The sequence below is a fragment of the Dermochelys coriacea genome, chromosome 9 (genome assembly GCF_009764565.3).
Source record: "Dermochelys coriacea isolate rDerCor1 chromosome 9, rDerCor1.pri.v4, whole genome shotgun sequence".
In the NCBI taxonomy this organism is placed as follows: Eukaryota; Metazoa; Chordata; order Testudines; family Dermochelyidae; genus Dermochelys; species Dermochelys coriacea.
Window position 1 is genome coordinate 28,425,042 of NC_050076.1, and position 24,002 is coordinate 28,449,043.

Sequence of the window (24,002 nt, forward strand, 5' to 3'; positions counted from 1 at the left end):
TATTGTTTTAGACTAACATTGGAGGGTGGGAGATGGTATAGTAAAAACAAGCCTTTTTTTCCCCTTTGTTGATGTTGCTAAACTACTCCAGCTTTGCCCTTTTAAAGAGCAGGAAATGGAAGTGGGCAGCAGGGGAGCATTTCCCTGTGTAAAAATTTTGGGGAATGATTGCTCTTGGCATTATATTCTAAAGAATTAAGGGTCTGATCCTATTTTATACTGATTATAAATGAATGAACAATGGCAGCTGGAACCACTACTCAGTAACAGTATCAAATAGATCAGAATAAAATAAAGACCATTAACCATGTGTAAATAGCTTATAAAAGTGAATCAGTATCTGCAGTTGTTAAATTAGCTCTTCCCTTTGGCAGGACTCATGCCCTCCCACCCAAAATTGTCCTTAGCCCTTCTCCCACCCAATCTAATTGCCTCACTTTAGCACCTCAACTGCGCTCTCAAATTCAGAAAATTTTTTTTACTCCATACAAATATCTCCCATCTCCATTACCTTGATGAGAATGGCCAAAGGTAGTATAGCTAGGGGCATGCAATGAAATTAAGCAAAAGCAAAGGACGAATATCAGAAGACAATTCGTACCTAAGATCTAGTAGATTAGAGTAATTTCTCAAGTGAAATGGTGGAAACGACATACTTGGGGCAATTACAATTGGACTGGGCAAAACAATGGAGAATACAGAACTATATTTTAATATCCTGTATTGGTCCCTGAGTCATGTACTTAATGACTTAATACTTTTTTGAGTGTTAAGCTTTTTTGCGACTGAAACTCCTGATCCCATTTATTTTCTCCTACCAGTAAGGGTATTGATTAGTGATGGGCATACCTCAAAGGCCTCAACTGCTCATTTGAATGTTAAAATTAACTTGAATCCTAACCTCCACATTTAGAGTAAATTTTCAACTTTCTGTGGTCAGTGGGAATTATGTGGCTCTCTTTGAAAATGTCAGGTAAGTATCTTGTGGTCCATTTGCTAGATGAGAAGTGTAGTCCAGCCACATTAATTGGTATATGAGACAATAAGAGAACCTAAAAGAGAAAGTAAAAGAAAAGTTAGTTCATCAGTTTACTGTACCATCATTTAAGTTTGAGTTCTTATGTGATATCTATATAAGAATGTAAATTTTAAAGGCCAGATTATCAGATGGTGTAAAAGAGAGGTAGCTCCATTAATTTCAATGGAGTGATGCCCATGTACCTCGGAAGAGGATAAGTTCCAAGTGTTCTAGAGATGCTCAACGCAGTGCATTTATGCTTAATAGCTTCATATTCTATCTTTATAAATAGAAAAATATATAAATGAAAATATACCCTTACTATATACCTTGTAGGTGGGGCATCTCCAAGTAGCCTTAATGTCCTTACTGCTTCCCCCAAATCAAGCTGAGGATTTGAATCGTCACCCATTTCCATTTGCTTATTGCTTCTCACCACTTGAATGTGCGAGGGTGACATTTTAATTTGTTTGGAAGGGGAGACTATGCTTCTATTGAAGCCCGTGCTAATGTCACTCATGGATAGCAGTAATATTCTCAGACAGGCAATATTCTCAAAATGGCCATGAAACTTTGGCCAAGGTTCCAAAGAAACCATGCTAGCATCTCTCTAGAATACAGTTCTGAAACAATCCGTCCTAGAAAGTTGCTTACACTGGTTCCTGAGATGGTACTGCCAACTCCTAACCATGCTATAAAACTGGTGTACAAACGATGCTTTCTGCAGTATTGTTTATGCATTTTCTACACAACAACATGGCTTCTGGAAAAGTTTCACAGCACAGTAAAATCCTGCCTGTATGAGACACAGAAACCATGATAGTACCTTTCTAGCAAGACCTGCATTTATGCAGTTTTCTAAAGAGATGCCCCATCCTGCAAGATGCTGAGTGGTCTCACCACCTGTTAAATTCAGTAGGGGCTGAGGATGCTCTGCACAGCAGAGATCTAATGTGATCTTTGTTGTTATGATCTGCTTTGCACTGGCTGCAGGATAATATGCCTTGTGGTTTCTCGCAAGTATAGATTTCCTGACTTACTATATTTAACTATCTAATAAAATGGTACAGAAGCACTATATGGAAGCAAATTAAACATTTCAATATCTCAGTGACTGGACAGTGGTTTTGGCTAGACTATCTTCTATGTGCCACAGGGAAACATATGCAACAAAACACATCTTGTAACAAAAGGTTATGTCTACGCTGCAATGTAAGCCCAGGGTGTGAGCCCAGGCTCAATTCTAACCCCCTTCCATCTATATGCAAATTGTCCTAACTCAGGACTTGGCTCCCAGCACCTCACAGGGGTGGAAGATCTAAGCCTTAGTCAAAGTGGGACCCCAGGTCCAAGCCCTCTTGCTTTGAAATGTAGACACAGCCCCACTGGACTTGTGCTCTGGGAGTCCAGCAAAAGTATCCCACAATTCTATCGGTCAACTTTTTGTCCTCTGGACAATCAAGATTTCCCACATTGCCCCATTGACAAAGGGCTAGATCCAGCTGCGTAGCCAGGTGGAGGGAACAGGGGGAGCAATCCAAAAAGAAGGCGCCACCCACTGCAGCGCTTTTACTCACCCAGTGGCGCTCTGGCGGCCGGCCCTCACTCACTTCGGGTGTCTTCGGCACTGAGGATCCCGCCGCTGCAGAGCTGGAGCGAATGAAGGTCCCACCGCAGACCCAGAGTGGCGCTGGGTGAGTAAAAACACCGCAGCAGGTGGCGCCTTCTTTTTGGGTCACTCCCCCCGTTCCCTCAATAGGGAAAAATTTAAAAGGCGCCAAGAAATTGACAAGGCGCCACTTGTGCTCAATGGGGGAGTGGCCGCTCCCCCCCCAGCTACACCACTGGCTAGAGCAGTCACAGTTTGGGAGGGTGCTAGGAAGGCTGGGCAATGGGTGGTTAGACTCAGAGCCATATAATACAGTGTAGTACCTAGAGTCCCAGGTTGGGACCTAGGGTTCGACAATTCCTAACCTAGAGTTCATGCTCCTGACGTACAGCCTGTCAAAGGATGCTGGCAAAGTGAAGAGTACAAAAACTATAAGCAGCTATAAAATTATGGCTTGTATCTATTGATCCATTGTTTCTAAGGATAATGTACTCAAAATTAAACGACTGAGAGGCTAAGGCCAACATTTTCAATGTTAATTTTAGGTGTCACACATGAGACATTTTAAGCCTCATTTTGAACACCTACAATTCCTACTGAAGTAAGAAAGAGCTAGACATACTCTTAAAAATCAGGCCCTAGGTGTCTCAAGTTGAGCATCCAAAAATTTAAAATTAGTAGATACTTTGGGCTTGAGTGATTTGCCTAAAGTCACTATAGAAGACCAAAGCAAACAAAAGGGCGACACCCATGGAGTCTTTACCCCAACAAAACTTCCTTTACCACGAGTTAGCATAGCAACTCCACACAGTGGTTTACCATACAATCTTATCCCAAATCAAAATGAGATGAGTGTCTGTAAATAAACAAGCCATAAAGAAACAAAAATAAAGTATTTTAAGACAAAAGTACGTGAACATGTAATTAAAGCCTGTATGATAGCTTGGGTATAATAAAGGTTGCACAGGCAACATTATTTCTTGCATTTCCTAACTTTTGAGTGTTGACTTTGCAATTTTAAACACAACAATTTTGTTGTCGTTTTGTTGTTTTTTAATGCAGTAGTCTATAGAATACCAAGATGGCAACGATAAGCATTTTCCCCCCTGCAGTTTGTGCGAGCTAAACCATCCTATCAATGCTCTAAGGCAGTGGTTCCCAAACTTGTTCCGCCGCTTGTGCGGGGAAAGCCCCTGGCAGGCTGGGCCAGTTTGTTTACCTGCCGCGTCCGTGGGTTCGCAGGGGAAAAATGCCAGAATTCTGCTAGAAATATTCTGTTTTTATCACAATTCTAGCTAGTGTGGTTCTGATCCCAATGCTGGCAGGGCCTCTGCTTGGTCCTCAATTCCTCTCATACACCTCTAGTGATGTCAGTGAGGTTGCAAGGGAAGAAATGAGAACAGGATCTGGCCCAAATCAAAGAACTGAGCACAATGAACGAATGCGCATGTGCGTGCACACACCTCTCTTCACATCCGTTGGTTAAAAATCCAAAGGTTTGGATACGATTATATGTGCACTTCGTTAATTTTCCCTTTTCTTTTAATGGAAAGTATTTCAAGCTGCTAATTACAAAAAAAGTAATTAAAATGGCTATTTTAGTTTTGAAAGGGATCTTGCCATTTTAAGTGTTTTATAAAACATGCATGCTGCCAAGCAAAAGGTATTGTGTTGACTACTACTGAAAATATTTCAATGATAGACTTAATCATAGTTTTAAAAAATATAATTAAACATTATCTGGAAATGCTTTTTGCACACTTCATAACACATTCCACATTTTTCTATACAAAGCCTTTGTTCTTTGAGATTTATTAAAATAAAAAAAATAGCTTGGATCAGTTAATCTTAAAGCTCAAGCTGTTACTTACATATAGTAACAGGTTTCAGAGTAGCAGCCATGTTAGTCTCTATTTGCAAAAAGAAAAGGAGTACTTGTGGCACCTTAGAGACTAACAAATTTATTTGAGCATAAGCTTTCGTGAGCTACAGCTCACTTCATCAGATGCATTCAGTGGAAAATCATTTATACAATGGTTAACTCAGTTCGGGCATGGCTACACTTGAAGATGTAGAGCGCTTGGAGTTAAACCAGCCTTCATAGAGCACAGTAGGGAAAGCACTGCAGTCTGTCCATAATGACAGCTTCAAGCACACTGGCGTAGCCACATTTGCGGCACTTGCAGTGGCATTGGGAACGGAGCATTATGGGCAGCTATCCCAGCATGCAAGTGGCTGCAACGTGCTTTTCAAATGGGGGGGGGGAAATGGGGTGAAGTGTGACAGGGAGTGTGTTGTGTGTATGTTGGGGGGAGAGAGCATGTCAGCATACTGTCTTGTAAGTTTAGACAGCAGCAAACCCCCCTCACCTCCCTCTCTCACACACAGAATTCCACACTAATGGCTTGCTTTATCTCAGAGCAGATAAGCAGCCGGCTGTCAGAAACGGAGCTTTCAAAGGGCATTTCCGCATTCCTACAGCTGATTCCAAACAATGACAAGTGTGGCCACTTGACTTAAGGGGATTATGGGATGTTTCCGGAGGCTGATCAGAGCTCAGTAAAGCAACACCTCGTTCATGCAGGCGGCGCTCCAGCGAGGGCGCAGCAAATGTTATTCCATTCGCCGAGGTGGAGTATCAACAGCGCTGTAGCCGCGGAGTCAGAGCGTTCTATGTGCATTCCCAGTGTGGATGGGTAGTGAGCTAGTGCGGCCGAGGCTGCTTTATTGCGCTGTAACTTGCAAGTGTAGCCAAGCCCTTAATTATTAAAAATGAAATACCTCAAAAATGGGGAAATACCTCAAAGTACTATATATAGGTTTATTTATACCAAAGTTTTCTAAAATAATAGATTTCATAAAAGTTTGTACATTACTATTTTAATGGAAAAGTTTTCCCAGACAGCAATTAATGGATGTCATTATTCTTTTACACCATTGTAAATCAGGAGTGACTACCAAGGCCCATGGCGTTAAAAATCTTGCATCAGCTTGGAGAATGGGGTCCTATATGTTAATTATTCACACAACTAAATAACTTTTCCTTTAAAAGTGTCTTATTTAATTGGAAGGTCACAGAAACACAAAAGAAGAGCAAAATTCCATATTTGGGAGACAGGGAGATGTTATGGACAGAAGAAATAACGTGAGTGTGAACTGTGGTATTTCCTCAAATAAAATGGGATGAGGGAATAGCTTTTTAATTGACTAACATCTCAGAAAATCCCATGCCGATGTTTGATTTTTGAGATACACCTCCACATTTGCCTACATGGTCCCTCCAAGCTATAGAATGTCAGTACAACACTTCAATTGCCTTTCAGATCAAATGCTCAGGCAGTGCACATTCCAACCCACTCAACCAGTCCACACCTAGAATATAGAATGTCAATTGTTTTTAAAGGATTAGGCCCTTGCTGTTTGCAACATTGCTCTATCCTGATTTTTATACAGTACAATTATCACTAAAATGGATATACTAGAATATATTTTAAAAGGAAAACTTAGCTTAAATGTTACAATGTAAGACAATATGCACAAAGCTAGAGTTGCTTTCCTTATACTTCTAGTAACATTTGACTCAGATTATAAACAGTCAATAGAGTTTACCACTATTTTGCTTGATGGATGGCTATGGAACCAATGTACACAGAAACATCCAACTAGTGTTTGTGCCTCCCTCCCCCTCGAAGTTCTTCCAGTCCTAATCACTAAAAGTGTGCCTGTTAATGGCTTTACCACAAGAGACATGTTAGACATCACAGCCATTACAGCTCGAGTCTTCCATTGCAGTAATAAAATTTGTATAGCAGAAAACGGTTAAGATTCTAGTGGAAAAATATATATGTCAGATTCTCAAATAGACAAAAAAATGTGGACTCCATGTTCTACTCTGCAACTGAGTTCCTCTGGATTCTTTCAGTTCTGCACTGTTGAAACCCCATTTACGAGGACTTTCAAGGACGGCTGCAATAATGGGAATCCTAATAGCCGAGTTCAACAGGTGCACCCCTTTTCAAATTGTGCAGGTGCTGATGGAGTTAGGAAACACTGTGAAGGTAAATGATATCTGTACAGAAACCCCTTGCTGCCTGAATTCCCCCAAAAATCAAAGGGGAATTGGGAAATTGGTGTGAAGTGGAATCAGAACCTTCTTTCACAGGAGAGGCAAATATGCCCTAATGAAAGAATGAGTAGGAAACTCCATTAGTTGAACCTAATAGTGTTTGGTTTGCTTTTTTTTTTTAAAGCAGTGCTGCAACAACGATGTAGAAAGCTGAAATTTAGCACAGAGATAGCCTTCATCAAGGAGAAATGCCTTTGAGCATTCCAGTGACATTTAGTTTTGATATAAAGGAGTTAGGAGCCTTTAGTGTGTGTTTTTAGCATTTTTCAGAGCAAAGATAGGCTGCTGCAGATCCCTCCTCCCTCATACTCTGCACATCCAAACATGCACTGGAAAATACACGCTCTAGATAGTGTATATTAGTTCAAATCACAAAAGTGCAAATGGACAGACGCAGACTTTATAAAGTGTGCAATGAAGGAGAAAGGATCCATAGGATCATTTAGCTCTAAATAAAATCTGCTCACTCAGTGCACCTCAAATTTCTGGAAGAAGAATTTAGGAGGAGGGATGGGAGTGTGAACAGAGCCATAACTAGAAGATTATTCTTATCATACAGTAGTGCCCTGACAAGAGACCCCCCAACTAGGACCATACCAGGTGGTACAAAGTGAAGTAAACATGGTCCCTGCTTTGAGGAGTATACAACCTCAGGCCAGATCTATGCTACAGACCTATATCAGTCTAACTACATTGCTCAGGGGTGTAAAAATCTAGACTGCTGAGCAATGTAATTATACCGACCTAACCTCCCATGTAGACAATGCTACCGCCTCTCGGGGAGGTGGATTAACTACACTGATGGGAGAAGCTCTCCCATTGTCATAGTATTATCCTCATTAAAGTGGCTACAGCACTTCTTCTTTACATGAAGACAAGGCCTAAGACTGTAAAAAACTGATTCTGCTAACCCTTGCTCATGTTGATTAATAATGTACTTTGTGATTAGTGGGACAATCTGTGGGGGAAGGTACTACTAAAATAAGTATCCGAGTACCTGAATCTGGGTCTAAGAAGAAATGTCTGAACAATAGGAACCAAGGTAGAATTACTTGATTAATCAATTATACTGTGTTGAAATACTTATCCATATGTTTTTCTGTATGCTATTTTTTCATTATGGATAATTTTGTGAGGTTTAAATAAGATAAAGTCTTCTGTTTCCTGAGTTTCAGTGGGACAGTACAAATAAAAATAACTAGAAAATATTAGAGAAATGGACACATGTTGTTATGCCATTTTTTCCTCTTTTCTTCCATTCATCTTTTCCCTGTTCCTCTATGTTTGTGTTTTCTTACAGTTTCCTTTCATCCTCACCATTGTTGCTGCTACACTTCAATTCAGTCGTAGTAGGATTTAAAACGGATGCCTTTTCTAACTAGCATTCATTGTCTGATTTAATATTTCTTCTTTGGTGATTGTATGTAGATGATTCTAGATAGAATTGTTTTTCACAAATTGGTTCATCCCTCTTCTTAAGATACCCCGCATTTGGCAGCGGTGGTAGAAATCATTCTTATGTTATGGTTGTTATTTGAGTTCAAGTTAGTGCTTTTGTTTGGGAATTAAATTTCTTGAATTTCTAAAATGCAGCCTTAAATCCATCTTAACAAAGACTTGTGCTTGGCAATTTTATAAAAAGAGATAAATATCGATACAGTTCTATAATCCAAAAATCCTATAACAATTTAACAAGTATTAAGAAGTGGCAGGACTAACAGCAGAATATTTTACTATTAGCAAAGGAAATGACCAAAACAGTCAGATTTATAGATATTTTGGCTAAGAGATTTATACAGAAAATAAAATGCAATAAAGTTCTAAAAAAAACTAAGTTCACTGGCAGACTATCCAGCAGACAGTAAAAGGAATGAGCAGCAGCCAACAGTCTAATAAGATCACATAAAGTAAATGTCAAAAAGAAAAACACAGTCCTGTCAACTTAATAATAGGAACATGACATGACTCAGAAGACCAAAGCCGGACATAGACTATGACAAGCCTATGATCTGCCAGAAAGATGCTGCTGATATTTTGATCAACATTAAACCTGGAAGAGTGACACAGTGGTCTGATGATAGAGCACTGCACTCAGAACGTGATACTGTTTCCATTTACATATACCAAAGTGGCATAAAAACTGCAAAACATAATGGACCATTTGAAAGCTCCATTTAAAATGCCAGTGGACTTTCATAGAAAATAGAAATGAAGCCTTAGACAAGTCAAAAACAGTTCTCTTTAAGTTCTCACTGATGTCAATGGGAGGCTTACACAAATAACAGAACTGTTATCAGTTAAGTCATGTTGAGCAACACTCAATGGGAAAATATGCTTCCATGCAAGATCCCTGTTCTGTCTGCCCTTCTGCATCTTCTTCTGTATTCTATCCTCCTCTTCTATTTGTGTGTGTATCCTCGCTTCTTTCTCTGCATTTCCTTACCTGCAGCAACTCACTTTTTACCCCAGAGATTCACTCTCACTACCTTCCCCATTCCAGCCACTAAAATAATCTGTGATGAAATAGTAATGACATGTAAAGTCTCCCACAGGTGGCTGATCAGAGTGGGGAAGTTCATACCTCAGAGTCATTGTTTCAGGCTCTCTGTAGACTCAGGAAGACATCTCTGCAGCGACTTACCATTTCTTCGTATTTGGAAGGTTAACTTCATAACCAAGAGGGCTAGAAACTTAGGGTTTGGTGGTGGCAGGGGGAAGGGAGGTTAAACAAAAGCTTAGGGTTTATCTACATGGTGGGGTAATCTATACTATGGGGTGTGATTTCTAAAGTGTACCAATATATTGTATGTTAATTGGTCTGTAGTGCGCATTGCCACATTGTATAGACAAGCCCTTAGAATCTGGTGGCATTTTTCTTGTTCCTGGGGTTTTATTCACCACAACTGAAACTGTTAATTCATAAAAAGAAAAGGAGTACTTATGGCACCTTAGAGACTAACAAATTTATTAGAGCATAAGCTTTCGTGAGCTACAGCTCACTTCATCGGATGCATTTGGACGATGAAGTGAGCTGTAGCTCACGAAAGCTTATGCTCTAATAAATTTGTTAGTCTCTAAGGTGCCACTAGTACTCCTTTTCTTTTTGCGAATACAGACTAACACGGCTGCTACTCTGAAACCTGTTAATTCACAGAAGCAGTAAATCAGTTTCACCCTCTCTGCTTCCGAAAGCACTTGTGGTAAAGCACACAGATTGTCACAGGAAACACAATGTGGTTTACAAAGGAAGTATTAAAAGTAACACATGAAATGACTAAGTTTAATTGCCAACTGGAAGAGAATAATGCATCAAACAAGATTTGTTGGTTTAAATGTGTTTAAAATGAATAGCAATAGTCAAGGCACTAGAAATCCACAAGTGTGGGATTTCCCGCTTTCTGTAGTTTCACGGTATCCCCATAGACTTCTTATATCTGTGGTTTCTGCAGAGTTTACGCTTTCATTTGCGAAATACAGGGGCACCATCAATTTGAAAATCATATTTCTATGTGAAAATTCTGTACCTACTACAGTTACCTTAGATTACAAAAACTGAAATAACTGGGGGAAGGTGAAGCATTAGTTTTGTTTCCTATTAATTTACTTTGTATATTTGACTGCACTTTGTGTATAGTCAGTGTCATTGTTTTGTTGATGTTCAGTTGCGCTCCCTTCTCATACACTGATATGTGATGATACCACACATAACTGTGATGACACAACTGTTACAGAGCTTTGGAGAGCTCAGGTTCATGCTCTTCCCTGGACCTCCATCACCTTGGTATCTGAGCTGGTAACTGTGGAATGTGGTGCTTTGAAAATATGAAGTGCTACAACAATAAGTAGTAGCCAAATTCTGCACTCCTTTACATCCCTATGTAACCCTACTGAAATAGTATTTGGTCCATCAATGAAGAAATACATGAAGTTACAAACAGCTAGTTTTAATGACAAGATTGGTAATATTCTAATTGTCACTGGAATTTTAACATTCTCCATATGGTCCAGTACTTATGGACATTAGGGGATGAGACAGACTGAGCTGTCAGTCACCAAGAGCCCCTCTGGACCTCAGCCACCATGCGTCATTGAGCCAATATGTCATGCCTCTGAGAGGAAGGGCAGTGAAGACTAAGTGCTTTTCGTGAGAGTCTCCTTCATGGACACACCAGCAGGGATTATTCTTGTCAAATACCTCAAAAAATATAATGCCCTTTGAGAAAATACTGTATATCCTTTTAGAGCAAAAATGTCAGTGTGGCTGAATTTCCGCATCTCTAGCCAAAGAGGCACCCCGATGGCTGTCAAAGTAGCAGTGGCTCCCTTGAGCCCAACCTGTCTCCTACCTGGCAATGACAGCTGGGCCTCTACATAGACTGAACCACAAGAGGATGTTAGGTGCCAATGCTCTGGTTCAGACCACTGTGGAGATAAATTTTATTAGCTGATAGAGTTCTTGGTCTTCCTGTTCAAGAGAAGGAGTACTTGTGGCACCTTAGAGACTAACAAATTTATTAGAGCATAAGCTTTCGTGAGCTACAGCGCACTTCATCGGATGCAAGTGAGCTGTAGCTCACGAAAGCTTATGCTCTAATAAATTTGTTAGTCTCTAAGGTGCCACAAGTACTCCTTTTCTTTTTGCGAATACAGACTAACACGGCTGCTACTCTGAAACCTGTTCAAGAGAAGTTTGTTTTGAACATATCTGGCCCTAATAAAGTGAGGGAGTTCCAGGTCAGAGGTTCATGCTGTAGTTCTTTACTAACACCCTTGGAATCTGAGGTTTCTATTCATACTACAACCACCCCAGTGTGTGCACCAGGCAGCCCTCTATCTATGTGAAGCCCACCTCTAACCACTCAAAGGATGATGATGATGATGTATATCCCATTGAGAAGGTAAATCAAAGCTTAGCTAATCTGGCCCATGCCTAAAAGGGTAAGAAAATGCCCACTTCTGTGTTTAAGTTGCTAAAAGGAAGCAATCTGGAATCTCATCTGCTTCTAGTCACCTGGGCTGCAGAAAATCACACCTTGGTCCAGCTCCAGAAAATGAGCCCAACAGCCCTAACATCAAGCACGAAAGACTTCTGCCTGGACAGGATGGGGCTCTGTTCCTGAATGACAGCTTCTACCTCCCCAAATTGAAGGATTCTATCAAACAGAAAAGACACAGTCCTTTCCCCTTCCTCCTTCCCCCAGGATGGACTCAGGAATAAAAATCCAAACACCAACAAATAGCATAAATAAATTTAAAAAATCCAAAAGGAAATTTAGATCCCTTCATTCATCAGAAAATGCAGGAACATGCAGGCATTTTTGGCTCCATAGCTGGTTTGAAAATACACAAGACAAACAGCTCTCAGCTGAGGAAAATTCAGTGGGGAAAGATTGTTTAGAAATAAAATGGTTGTGATTTGAAATATAAGAAGCAAAATAAGCTCTCTCCATAAATGTCTAAAATGGAATTTAATCCATATGCTTACAACAAATCCAGAGCTCCTTTTATTCCGCACAGCAACAAAAATTTCAGCTTCCATGGGATTCACTATTGTTCAGGTTATCTATCACAGAGCGCATCAAGGTTTTGATCATTTTTGACAGGCGGAATTCAGTTATTACATTTCTGACCTTGATAAAGGTGAGTCAAAGAAGGAATCTGAAAGAGGCTACAGCCAGCATAATCCCTATTTTTTGAATCACAGCTTCATCATAAATTACATAAAAAGCAATCTCATACCCACTTAATCCCCATTACACCTAAAAGTCCTAACAAATACCAAGGAAGCAAAAAGAAAAGGAGTACTTGTGGCACCTTAGAGACTAACAAATTTATTAGAGCATAAGCTTTCGTGAGCTACAGCTCACTTCATCGGATGCAAGGAAGCAAAGTCATCCTATCTTAAAGGAAGCTCACCAAAATTAGAAATCTAAACCAGATGGAACAGTTGTTCAGTCCATCTCAACATTCCTGAAGTTTTCAGGAACACAGTGAAGAAACTACTTCTCCCACAGAAACTCAGCAGGAACCTGAATTTGCCCTTTATAACATCACAAAGGGAAAATATTAAAACAGATGTTAGTGTAACAAAATGGGGATCCCATCATTTTGATATATGGTCAGGGTCAACACATATATCTTACTATATCAACAGGAGATTAATCTGCCTTTGCTTGAGTTAATTCCACTGATCAGTGGCAAATATGTTGGCAAAGTTGGTTACTCCTGCTTGATGGGGCTCAGATGTCCTTTAGGATTCAGCTCAGCCATGATGTGTGGCTCAGGCACCCTCCTGTGTTCTGCTGTCTGATGGGGCTGTGGATTGCTGACTATGTGCTTATTTCTGCTTTTCTGGGCACCCTTTAGCTGTTGCTGTGCTTCTGTCTCTGCCTGCTGCCCTGTTTCCATCACCTCATCTAGGAAAATTTCAGAACTGAGCACCATCTCCATAGAAGAGCACTGCTGCATGTTTCACAAGGATAAAGTTGTCCTGAGACTTCCACACTTTTCTACCAAAAGTATCAATAATATTCCACAGATCCTCTTGCCTAATTCACTTCAAATTTGATAGAAAAATTGTACCTCTGCTCCAGCTCTAACCTATAAGTTGTAAAGGGAATACTACTTTATTTGAGGATGATAGCAAAAATTGATCTTATAATACAAACTCAGTTGAAACCTTAGCTCTGGAGTGGGTACACGACTCTATAATATGCATGTTTCCAAATAAAATGTTTCCTCAACGTTTCTTATGGCATAAAATATACTTTTTGAAATCTCACCTAGACAAAGAGTTGAGTTTTCCAAAAGACTAAGATAAGAAACAAGCAACCTCAGATAAATATAACGGTAATAATTTAGCTTTCATCATCCTTACATGTAATCCACTTACACATCCTTTGGTTTTGTGATAACAGGCGAAAGTTGAGACAGAACTTCAGCCCCCACATTTTATGTTAAAACCAGTTTACTCCGTAATATGCAGCGATCATCACTGCAAGTGTCTTGAGCTTGCAATTACTTCATTCACAGTTTACCTAATAATGGTCTACTTTCCCTCAATGACTGCAGATAGAGGTTAAATTATGCGCTGTTACACTGCTGTAAATCCTCTGGGTTACTCGTACGCACGAGGTTAACAGCTGAAACAAGAATCTGGTCCATAATCCCAAGAAGCATGTTTGGGATTTCAGGCAGGTTTGTTGTCCAGTCTGAAAGGTCTGACCGGTAGCAAAGATAACGCGATCCCTGCTGCCCCCCCGGGCAAGGCTGAGCTCTCCCACAGAGAGACACCTCACAGCAACCCCCCAAGGTCCGCAATCAGTGCCAACAAAAAGGCTCTTCTCTCCTCCTTTGCCACCCGTTCGCCACCCAGGCGCCAGGCTCGCCATCTACCACCCCGTGCAGGGGGAGAGTGGAAACCACTGCCCGGGGCGGGGGGCGATCCGAGCCATCACCCGCAGTGACTGTCTTCCACGCCCCTGCAGGCTGGGCGGGCTGCTCAGGGGCCGTGGGAGCGGGGCCAGGCAGGCCCCACTGGCGAAGCGCGCACGCGGGGACGGGCGCCCCCCACTCCCGGGCGTTGCAGGCGGCTGCCACGAGTCGCCACCGCCGCATCCCCCAGCGCAGCCGCCGCCGCCGCCGCCGCCGCTTTGGCTCCCAGCCGCTCCAACATATCCCTCCGCCCGCGCCGTCGCGCGGCGGAAGGATCCGCGCGGCGGCTCCGCGTTCTCCACCCACCCCTCCGCAGTCCGCTGTTCTTGCTGCGGCGGCTCGGAGAGTCGCGGCGGAGGGGGAGGGGCGGCGGCAGCAGCAGCAGCAGCAGCAGCAGCGCGGCGGTGGCGGCCCCGCCCCCTCTCCTCTCCCCGTGGCCGGGCGCGCGCTGCTCGCTGCAGGGCTCGGCTGCCGCTTCGCGCGCGCCTGTGAGACCGCCGCCGCCGCCGCCGCCCTCCGCTCCTCCGCCCGACTGCGCCAGGCGAAGACGATGGCCGGCTGGCAGAGCTACGTGGACAACCTGATGTGCGATGGCTGCTGCCAGGAGGCCGCCATTGTCGGCTACTGCGACGCCAAGTACGTCTGGGCCGCCACGGCCGGGGGCATCTTCCAGAACATCACGGTAAGGGCCGCGGCCCCCGCGCCGCCTGCGAGCCTCCCGCCCGGCCCGGCTCTAGCCCCTAGCCCGGGGCCCGCGGAGCGAGAGCCGCTGGGGGAGGCAGCAAAGAGCCGCCGTGGGCTCCTGGCGCCCGCGGGCTGCAGCCCAGCGCCAGTGGGGGTCCCGCCCCCGCCAGCTGTACCCGCAGCTCTCGCTCCCCCCCCCCCGGGGCCGCGTGAGGGGTTTTATCTGCCGCTTTCCCGGTCAGCGGGGACCGTTATGTGAGCGCTGGGCGAGGGCAGCGCGCCGGGCCCGGCTCTCGACGGCGGCCTGCGCCTCACCACCCCCGCCTGCGGCCCGGGCTAAGCCGGAGCCGGCAATGCGGCGGAGGGAGGAGGAGAGAAAGGCCGGGCACCGGAGAGACTTGGCGTAGGGTTCCCCGCGCCCAGGGCCGCGTTGCTGCGGACAGACTTGCGTACCCGGCGTAGGAGGTTTTCGTGAATCCTCGCCGCTGGCTACATGTTTTTCATCTCCAAGATGGCGCACTGCCATTGATTTCTCTCCCCCCTCCCCTTCTTCTCCTCTCTGTCCTTTCCTCCCCGTCTGTCCTCCTCAGAGGTATTGATCATCCCCGTTCCTGCAGCCCAGCCCCCTTCCCACCCCCCGCTCAGATCCCCCAGGGGAAGGGCCGTGCTCCCAGGGGAAGGGTTCGGGAACCCTTTACGGATCAGGGAAGACTTGTTTAGACTGGGAGCCCTTTTAGGCCATATCGATATTTGTGGGTGGTGGTGAAATTGCATGTTTTGATTAGAGCCTTGTGTCCTGATGTGCATCAGTCTGCAGCAAAACGTGCCTTTCCCCTGCAAATCCATCCTCTAGGTCTCTGTCTTCTGCACGGGAATTTGGGGTTACTGCTTTCTCTAGGGAGAGGAAGGTTTGGCTAAGCGGTGACGTCATGTTGGATTCCCCCCCCACCACCACCACCATGTGGCTCCTGTGCTTGCAAGTTCTCCTTTCTTTCCTTAGGCCCGTCTTTGCTGGTAGCCTTGGTATGCAAAGACTGCTGTCCTGCATAAAAGCTTTCTGCCCCCACCTCCACAGTTAAGTGATCTCATTGCATGGCCACAGCAGTACCCCCTCCTCATCATACCCCTTCATAGGATGTGATGTCAGTGGGGAGTAGCCATACAGGCCATTGCTTGCTGGGGAAACCAGCCCTGCAACCAGCCTTGCCTTACCTGAAGATGGGTAAATAAGTGGTGCCCTGAGGATTTCCAGTTGCTGACTGAGTCCCCTCCCCTAGGTATCTTTATACCTTGCTAAGATGTGGCCTTGCAGAGTCCCGGTGTGTGATTGGAAATGGCCAGGGCCTGCTATGACTGTGCAATTCTGGAGGGTAACGCCTTCCATCTCCTTACTTGCTTTCTTACGGTTAGGAAGCACATTGCTCCTGTCTTGCCTTCACCCCACCCTCACCTCCTCCTCCAACCTGAAAGCAGTGCTGCAGGGAGACTCCCCTAAGGAAGGGGGCACAGACTTTGTGGGCAAACAGCGTGGGGGGCTAACGTAGCCTGAACCTTTTCTAAATGCAACCTATCTTGGGCTCCTGTAGGGACTAGACAACACGATTTCCCTCTGCACAGAGGGGTCTCTTTAGCATTGTGATCCCCTCCCCCACTTTTTAGGGTACTGTGAGACTTGTGCGTTTACTGGAGCTATGGCTTTATGTATCCGAGTTTACTGTCTGAGTCATTGAAACTTAGGCATGATATTATGTAACATTCCTTGCCTAGAAAAGGGCACAGCTGAACATTGTTGTGCATCATCAATTTGGCTACAGTTTGTATTAGAAATATAGTTGTTGTTTAGCCTTTCAGAGACCTGTGGCAGCTGATCTGGAAGGAGTTTAATATCCCACCACTTGTTGTTAAAGAGGCAAATGGCACTGGGGAACACCTGCATCATAGTTATCTAGATGCGGTCCTGAAGGCCTTTTTGATACCTCATTATCAATTAACAAAAGTCTGATTCATTCACTTATTAAAATAAATGGCCATGTGGTTAGCAAAATGCCTGATGACATCACATTCCCTTCTTCAAAAGGAAGACTTACTGGAATCTAACTTCTAGGCCTTATCAGTCTTGCAGACTTAATCTATAACTGTCTATAATATTTGAAATATCTCAAAGTAGCACTTGTGTTCACTTAAAATGGTACTAAATTAATTAAAATATATCTCTGAATAACAAAACACTCAATTCCAGAGTCTTGTCACCAGCAAAAAGATTTGAAAGGGACACTCAAGTTTTCCTAAGACAAGTCTCTTTTGAGTGGAAATTAACCTGTAAGCTACTTCATTTAAAGTACATGAAATCCAATATCTTCTGTGAAAGGTAGTTGTGAGAGCTTGCTGTGTAACACTGAATTTCTTTTTTGACAGCCCATAGAAATAGATATGATTGTAGGAAAAGACCGAGAGGGTTTCTTCACCAACGGTCTGACTCTTGGTGCAAAGAAGTGCTCTGTGATCAGAGATAGCCTGTATGTTGATAGTGAATGCACAATGGACATCAGGACAAAGAGTTATGGTGGCGAGCCAACATACAATGTTGCAGTAGGCAGAGCTGGTCGAGGTAAGCTGTAACTTTTTTTTTCTTCAAAAAATTTAAATTTATCAAAACAAGAATGCAACCTTCAAAACTGAGCTCTAATCATTAAATTACTTACTTTTAATCTACATAAAAATATTTTTTTTTAATTTCCACAATGCAATCTTGGTGTAATTGTGGTCTGTCTCTATTTTCCAGGACTAGATCCGTATCTAGCAGTCCTAGATGAATGACCACAGTTGGGCACTTAACTGTCTTTACCAAATGGTTTCTTGTGCCTACAGTTTTTAACAAGCTAGTGTAGCCTGTGTATCAGTTGGATTAAATGTAGTCTGTCACTCATTTGCACTAGGTATATTGCAGTTAAAATGTTTGGAGTCCAAAGCATAGTGTCATAATGATGGTCAATGTTATTACATCCTATTGAAATATCTTGTTCAACACAAATTTGCTCTAAAGTGACTTCTATTAAAATTTCTTCCACAAAGACTTGAATTTCTTGTATGGAACTACCTAGTTTGAATCATAAGTTTTACACTAACTCTTAACAATTTTCTGTTGAGAACCTTGGAAGTCTGATTCTGGGGCAATGAATGAACTCGGTCCAATTGGGTAGCTGCAGGCTATTTATTATAAAGCTTGTCTAACTACTTGTGCATTTCATCTAAGCTTCTATAAAATACACCCTACTTGGAAGGAGCTAGACTCCATTCCAAAAGAAACTTCTCTCAAAACACTGGGTACAAGCAACATGAGGACATCCAAGACATTATCTAGGCATTCTGTTGTTAGCTGTTGTAGATGAGTATGTTAGGGACCAAGGTCAATGTATAAACAAAATATAGCTACAGAGACACTGCTGTATTGTGTGTTTTTAAATAGGCTGTGGAGATGTTGCATGTATTTTAAGAATATGGTCAAATGGAATAGGTAAAGATTTCTGTGCTGCTTGGGCAGTGACTATAACTAATTTTCTTCCTTTCCTTATAAGGAAAATAGTATCACTATCTAGATAATTGCTTGCTATAGTTATTTTGAAGTTTACATTATTTAAGATATGTCCCCTTATGATCTGGTCTTCGTGATGTTCTGCTGTATACCCACATGTAGGCACAATGTATCTATATTACAGTGATTCCTGTCTCACCATTCCTAATTCAAAGCACAATTAAAATGAGCCAGTGTTCTTGTGAAGCAAAATTCGTAACATGTAGTTATGCTTGGCATAATTTGATTTTTATTTTTTATAATTTCAGTGTTTACTTTGAAGCATTTTTTTTCAATTATTGATTTAAATGTTCAGTTGTGTAAAATTATGGGAGGGCCGCACAATGGGGGGAGACAGAATTATTTAATAGTAGATTCAAAAAATTAATATTATAAATGTTAAAACAAATTGTCAACATCACATCAAAATATACAAAGTAAATATTCTCCTATCAAACTCCTAATTCAGTCTCAAATAATATTTCTTACTTTGTCTATCTGTAAATTTCATTCATTTATTGATGGAAATAGTATTTCACTGGCTTTTGTGGATGGTGAAATAGATATTTACCAACATTTACTTAAAAAAAAATCTAATCCTTCCAAGTTTACATGTACTCTCTTCTAGTGACATCTGGTGGCAGTTAGCATATAAAGCCTCATGGCATGTAATGTTCTATTGACTATAGTTCTGTAGGAAACTCTTCCCAGTAAAGCAACATTGTTATTTTTGTAGTCAATTTACTGTGGGGGTGGAAGGGGAAACTAGATTTAAAATCAGCTCAGAATTACTTTATTCCATACAAAAATCTAATTGCACTATAATGGAAGGAGGCACTCAACATTTCACCCAGAACTGCGTTGTTGCTTTACTTTACACTAGTGTCATAAACACAGACTTCTACTTAAGTTACTTAAAGTTTACCAATAAACTTCCAAACAAAACACACCTGGTAAAGTTGCAATGTACCCGTTACCACTCTTAACTTAATCTCTAGTCTAAAAATACTAGAATCTCCTATGTGTACTGACATTGCTACCTTTCTCCTTTTTAACATCTTCACATTGTCTACTTTATACGATGTACCCAGGGTTTCCTGGTAAGAGAGGTCAGATGATAACTTGCACCATGATACATTTTATCTTTAAAATGGCAGTTACAGCATATATTCAGGTTTTTTGCAAAGTCTTATGGCTAGCACACAACTTCTCCATCTCTGAAGTCAGAGGATACTCTCCCCCAACCCTGTCTACATCTATACTTTAGAAAGCTCTTGTAAAGCCAACTTAATATCCAAATATTAAAACTTGAATTGGTATACTTATTGCAATATCTGATTAAAACTTGCATTATTTCCTTGTCTAACACACTCCTTTAAAACCTCTTTTTTTTTTTTCTTTTCTCTTTCAGTCTTGGTCTTTGTAATGGGCAAAGAAGGGGTCCATGGAGGCGGATTGAATAAGAAGGCATACTCAATGGCAAAATACTTGAGAGACTCTGGGTTCTAGTTGCTAGGCAGACTGTTAAGTATTAGGGGGAAATTGCTATTAAACTTTCCTGGCAGTGAGCTTTAAACCTTACATTCTGGAAACTTTATTAGCAATGCAGGATGATGGGGTATGAACCTGTGTCTCCTTTGTATCCCTTTGTTGGTGGGGAAAGGTGTTCTTTTTTTCTTTAATTCTGTTCATTTCTGTTTTGTTTCATTGTGTACTCCAGCATTGGTTATAGTTATGGGAAAGGAAGGTGTCCATGGAGGGACACTGAACAAGAAAGCATATGAACTGGCTTTATACCTTGAGGAGGTCTGACATCTAAGCAGCCTCTCCCCATCACCTAGCAACTGTCTTCATCACCAACCAGTTATGTTCACAGTGCTACCAGACTGTAGATGGTAGTTGTTTTATGTTTTTTGGGTTTTTTTTTATTTATCCGTTTTTTCTAATATCATGATTCCAGTTACCCTCGTGTTCATTTGTATGTTAACCACTGTATGTAACCAAGTCCCATATCTGGCACCATTTTCGCAGCATAAAAATGATATGCATGATACCTTGAAAAATGTTTTAGGAGGGGGAGAATGCCAAGTCTAGGCTTTGTTTTGTCTTAGCAATTAATACGATATTGACAACTAAAACAATTTAAACACTAAACACAAGGTGCCGATTGTACAATCTAATTTGATCAGTGTCTCTTCAGCACTTTGAGCAATTACACAGCTCATTTAGTCTTCCTTTTGTAGAGCATGGTTGGGGGGGGAAGTGCATGCATATCTTTACTTCTCTCCCTGTCCACTCTTTCATCCACATTTTGTTTGCTTCCACCTATTTTTATACAGTGCCTGGTTTGTTTAACTAATTTGCGCTCAAAAGCTATTGTGTTTCATTAGTTTTGTTGTTGCACTTCACTGTAAACTTACAAAACTCTTCATAGTGTCTGAAGCACACGCTGCTTAATGGGTGCAACTGCAAAACTATCAAAAAGTGTAGATGCATTTTCTTCATGATCTTACAACCGCTGTCCTGAATGAATACCTAGGGACATTCCATCATTGCAATAGCTCAGGCACTTTTTTTTTTGCCAGCTCCAGTTCTGTAGTTGAATTATAAAAAGCTGCCATTATGGACATTAGATATCTCAACATAACCATCTGGAGTGTGTCCGATTTCAGTTTTTCATAGGACCAATTTTTAATTTGCAGCTTGGGGTTTTATATGAAACTACAGGGTCATTGTGGAAAACTGCCACCTTCAGCTATATACTGGTAGCCTATACTCCAGTCTTTCTGTCGGAGCTAACTGATAATGTAAAGAAACGTACTACGCTAATACCAATGTTTGTGTGAGGGGTGGTAGTTCATAAGCTTAAAATTGTTAAAATGATACCATTTCAAATTTGAAATAGTCATCTGGCCTGCCACACCCTTACTGCAGAAATTGTGGAGTAAACTGTCTCGTGCACTAGTCATCTAAAATGTGTAACCAAACTGTCCATTCAAGCACGGTACTAACTTGTATGTCCATTTAAAGAGAACTGCAGAACTCTGTATACAAAAGAATAAATGGGAGATGGTATTGGTTGGAATAACTGACTTGGCTGTCTTGTGATGAATTTTTTAATATGTATTCTGTGCCATACTATTGTTTAAAAAAAAAAAAAAAGAACTGTTGCTATTGTGAGATGGATTTTAACTGACTATAAGGATTTCTTTTGAATGGCACTACTTTAGGGACATTCTAGTATTTGCTTCTATTATTTGGGCCTTGTGGATAATGTACAGATTTAAACAAATTCTTGTTGCTGATTTGTCCATTTCTTTCCCTGCACTTTTACATCTGGGATACAGTCTAACTCATCTGATTTAATATGCATTTCAAAAAATGCCATAACTATTAAACACCTTGTTTACAGACGAAATAAATTTATTCCAACCAAATAAAATCAGACTCTTGTAACTTTTTTATGCACCAGACTTTTCTGAAGCAATATACTTCATCGTGTAGCTTACTACACTAACTTCGTATTTGTGTGCGTCTCAAAATGTAATTCAGCTCTGCAGGGATTGTAAACTTGTGGAACAGCATTACTGTACTGATGTACTAGTCCTTTTGCTGTAAAAATGACTGTTTTAGAACACTAAATTGACTTAACCGCTTATCGAGCTTAAGTCATAGCAGGAGCTCTAATAGTCTTCATGTTTGCTTCTTTTAAGTCTTGTATGGCAGAAGGGGATACTTTTACTAAGGGAAACTAGTGTTATTGACTTCTCAAATCCAGCAAATCCCATGGCAGTTTCTCTTTACCGTTAGGGATGCTGTTTAAACATTCTCTACCCAAGCCTCCTCAATGGTATGTGAATGCAATGAATGCTTTTTGTAACCTACACTCCTTTAAAATAGGCTGGATGTGACCAGTGCTGTACTAGTGTTTCCATTAGTATAAGAGCTAACCCTCTTTATATAAATCCACACTGCTCTTGGAGAAAACATGTTAAACAGTTTAGCATCCAGCTAGTTAACCAGCTTCAAACCCTGCAAGTCTTTCAGATGATCTTGACTGATGACCATGCACAAATTCTGCCAGCCAGTCCTCAGGACACCAGCTATATTGGTAGCGGGCGTGATGGCTACTTCTAAACATGGTACACTTTGAGGATATAGGAATTGTCTGTGCAAGTTCACTTGAAACTTAACTTCTCTTTCACTAGGCTACACCTATCCAAGGAAGGAAACAAAGGCAAACCATGAGACCCTAATCTTAACTCAGGGCTAGTCTAAACTGGCAACGCTAAGGTTAGTCTAAACACGGCAGCACTTTAACATGGCTTGTGTGGTCTTGGCAGAGCGCTGGGAGAGAGCTCTCCCAGCACTCTTTTTTTAAAAACAACCACCTCCATGAGAGGTGTAGCTACCAATCCTGAGAGCATGACTCCCAGCACTGGTGCTTTACAACGCTGAAACTTGCTGCACTCAGAGGTGTGTTTTTTCATACCCCTGAGCAAGAAAGTTGCAGTGCTGTAAATTGCCAGTATAGATAAGCCCTAAAATTCCAGATAGTTCCTCTTAAACTGTGCTTGGAAAAATCTCATCTGTCCTGTCCCACTAGTTGTCTTCATCTTCCCCCTCCCGTTCAGTCTTTGGGCGTGGCTACACTCAAACTTTAAAGCGCTGCCGCAGGAGCGCTCCCGCAGCAGCGCTTTGAAGTGCGAGTGTGGTCATGCACCAGCGCTGGGAGAGCGCTCTCCCAGCGCTCCTGGTATTCCACCTCCACGAAGGGATTAGCTTAGAGCGCAGGGAGCCATTCTGGGGAACTGTTTACACTGGCGCTTTACAGCGCTGTAACTAGCTGTGCTCAGGGGGATGTTTTTTCACACCCCTGAAAGAGAAAGTTGCAGTGCTGTAAAGTGCCAGTGTAGCCATAGCCTTAGAGCCCACTGCTTCCACACCACGGGTACTCTCACCAGGCTAAGTAGTAACTTCCCCAGGACTATCCTTAGTCAAAGGGGCACTTCTTTTTTTCACTTTTATCTTTATCTCATGTCTACCTTCCCACACTTTTGATTACTCCTTACTTTCAGCCCATTGTGTTCATTGACACCAATATCTTACTCCACCTGACAAAAATTTTGCATCTCTAACTATTGCCTAACTTTTTTTCTTACCTTGCTAACAATAGTCTCTCCTTTCCTCCTAATTCAGCTCCACTTCCTCTTGTATCTGACAACTCCACTATGCTACAAAGACACCCTCTCCCCCACTTTTTTTAAAGATATGAGTCTTGAATATTCCTTTAACACCAAAATAAGAAACAATCTGTTAGATCAGTCCTGTGATCTATCTAGTGAAGCAACATATCTGATAGTAGCTAATATCAGATCTTTCAGAAGAAACCTTTCAATAGACAGGTAAGGAATAACCTAGTTGCAGGGAAAATCACTAAGACTGGTTTATGCCTCAAAGCTTGAGGGATTGTCTCCACCAGAATATTTTTTTGTTTTGTTTTTGTTTTCCCTGTTGTAACTCTGGATGTTTCCATATACATGTTTAATCGTTGTTGTTT

General features: G+C 41.9%; 1 protein-coding gene and 1 long non-coding RNA gene across 4 annotated transcripts; one reads left to right on the top strand and one right to left on the bottom strand.

Moving 5' to 3' along the window:
* Window positions 1-783: 783 nt before the first annotated feature.
* Window positions 784-16,191, bottom strand: LOC119860958. 2 transcript variants are annotated; one of them, XR_006273997.1, is made up of 2 exons: window positions 16,084-16,191; window positions 784-1,052 (listed from the first exon to the last, which is right to left on the bottom strand). It is a non-coding gene; the product is annotated as an uncharacterized LOC119860958 (long non-coding RNA). The 2 variants fall into 2 exon arrangements; XR_006273996.1 differs by lacking the exon at window positions 16,084-16,191 and adding an exon at window positions 3,847-4,239.
* On the top strand, window positions 14,183-21,884 carry PFN2 (profilin 2). Of its 2 annotated transcripts, none has more exons than XM_038415183.2 (3): window positions 14,183-14,869; window positions 17,287-17,479; window positions 19,854-21,884. In XM_038415183.2, the coding sequence occupies exons 1-3, from the start codon at window positions 14,738-14,740 to the stop codon at window positions 19,949-19,951; spliced, it is 423 nt and encodes a 140-aa protein (XP_038271111.1). In that variant the 5' UTR covers window positions 14,183-14,737; the 3' UTR covers window positions 19,952-21,884. The 2 variants fall into 2 exon arrangements, with proteins under 2 accessions (XP_038271111.1, XP_043347606.1); XM_043491671.1 differs by having other exon boundaries at window positions 14,263-14,869; window positions 20,163-21,884.
* Window positions 21,885-24,002: the final 2,118 nt, after the last annotated feature.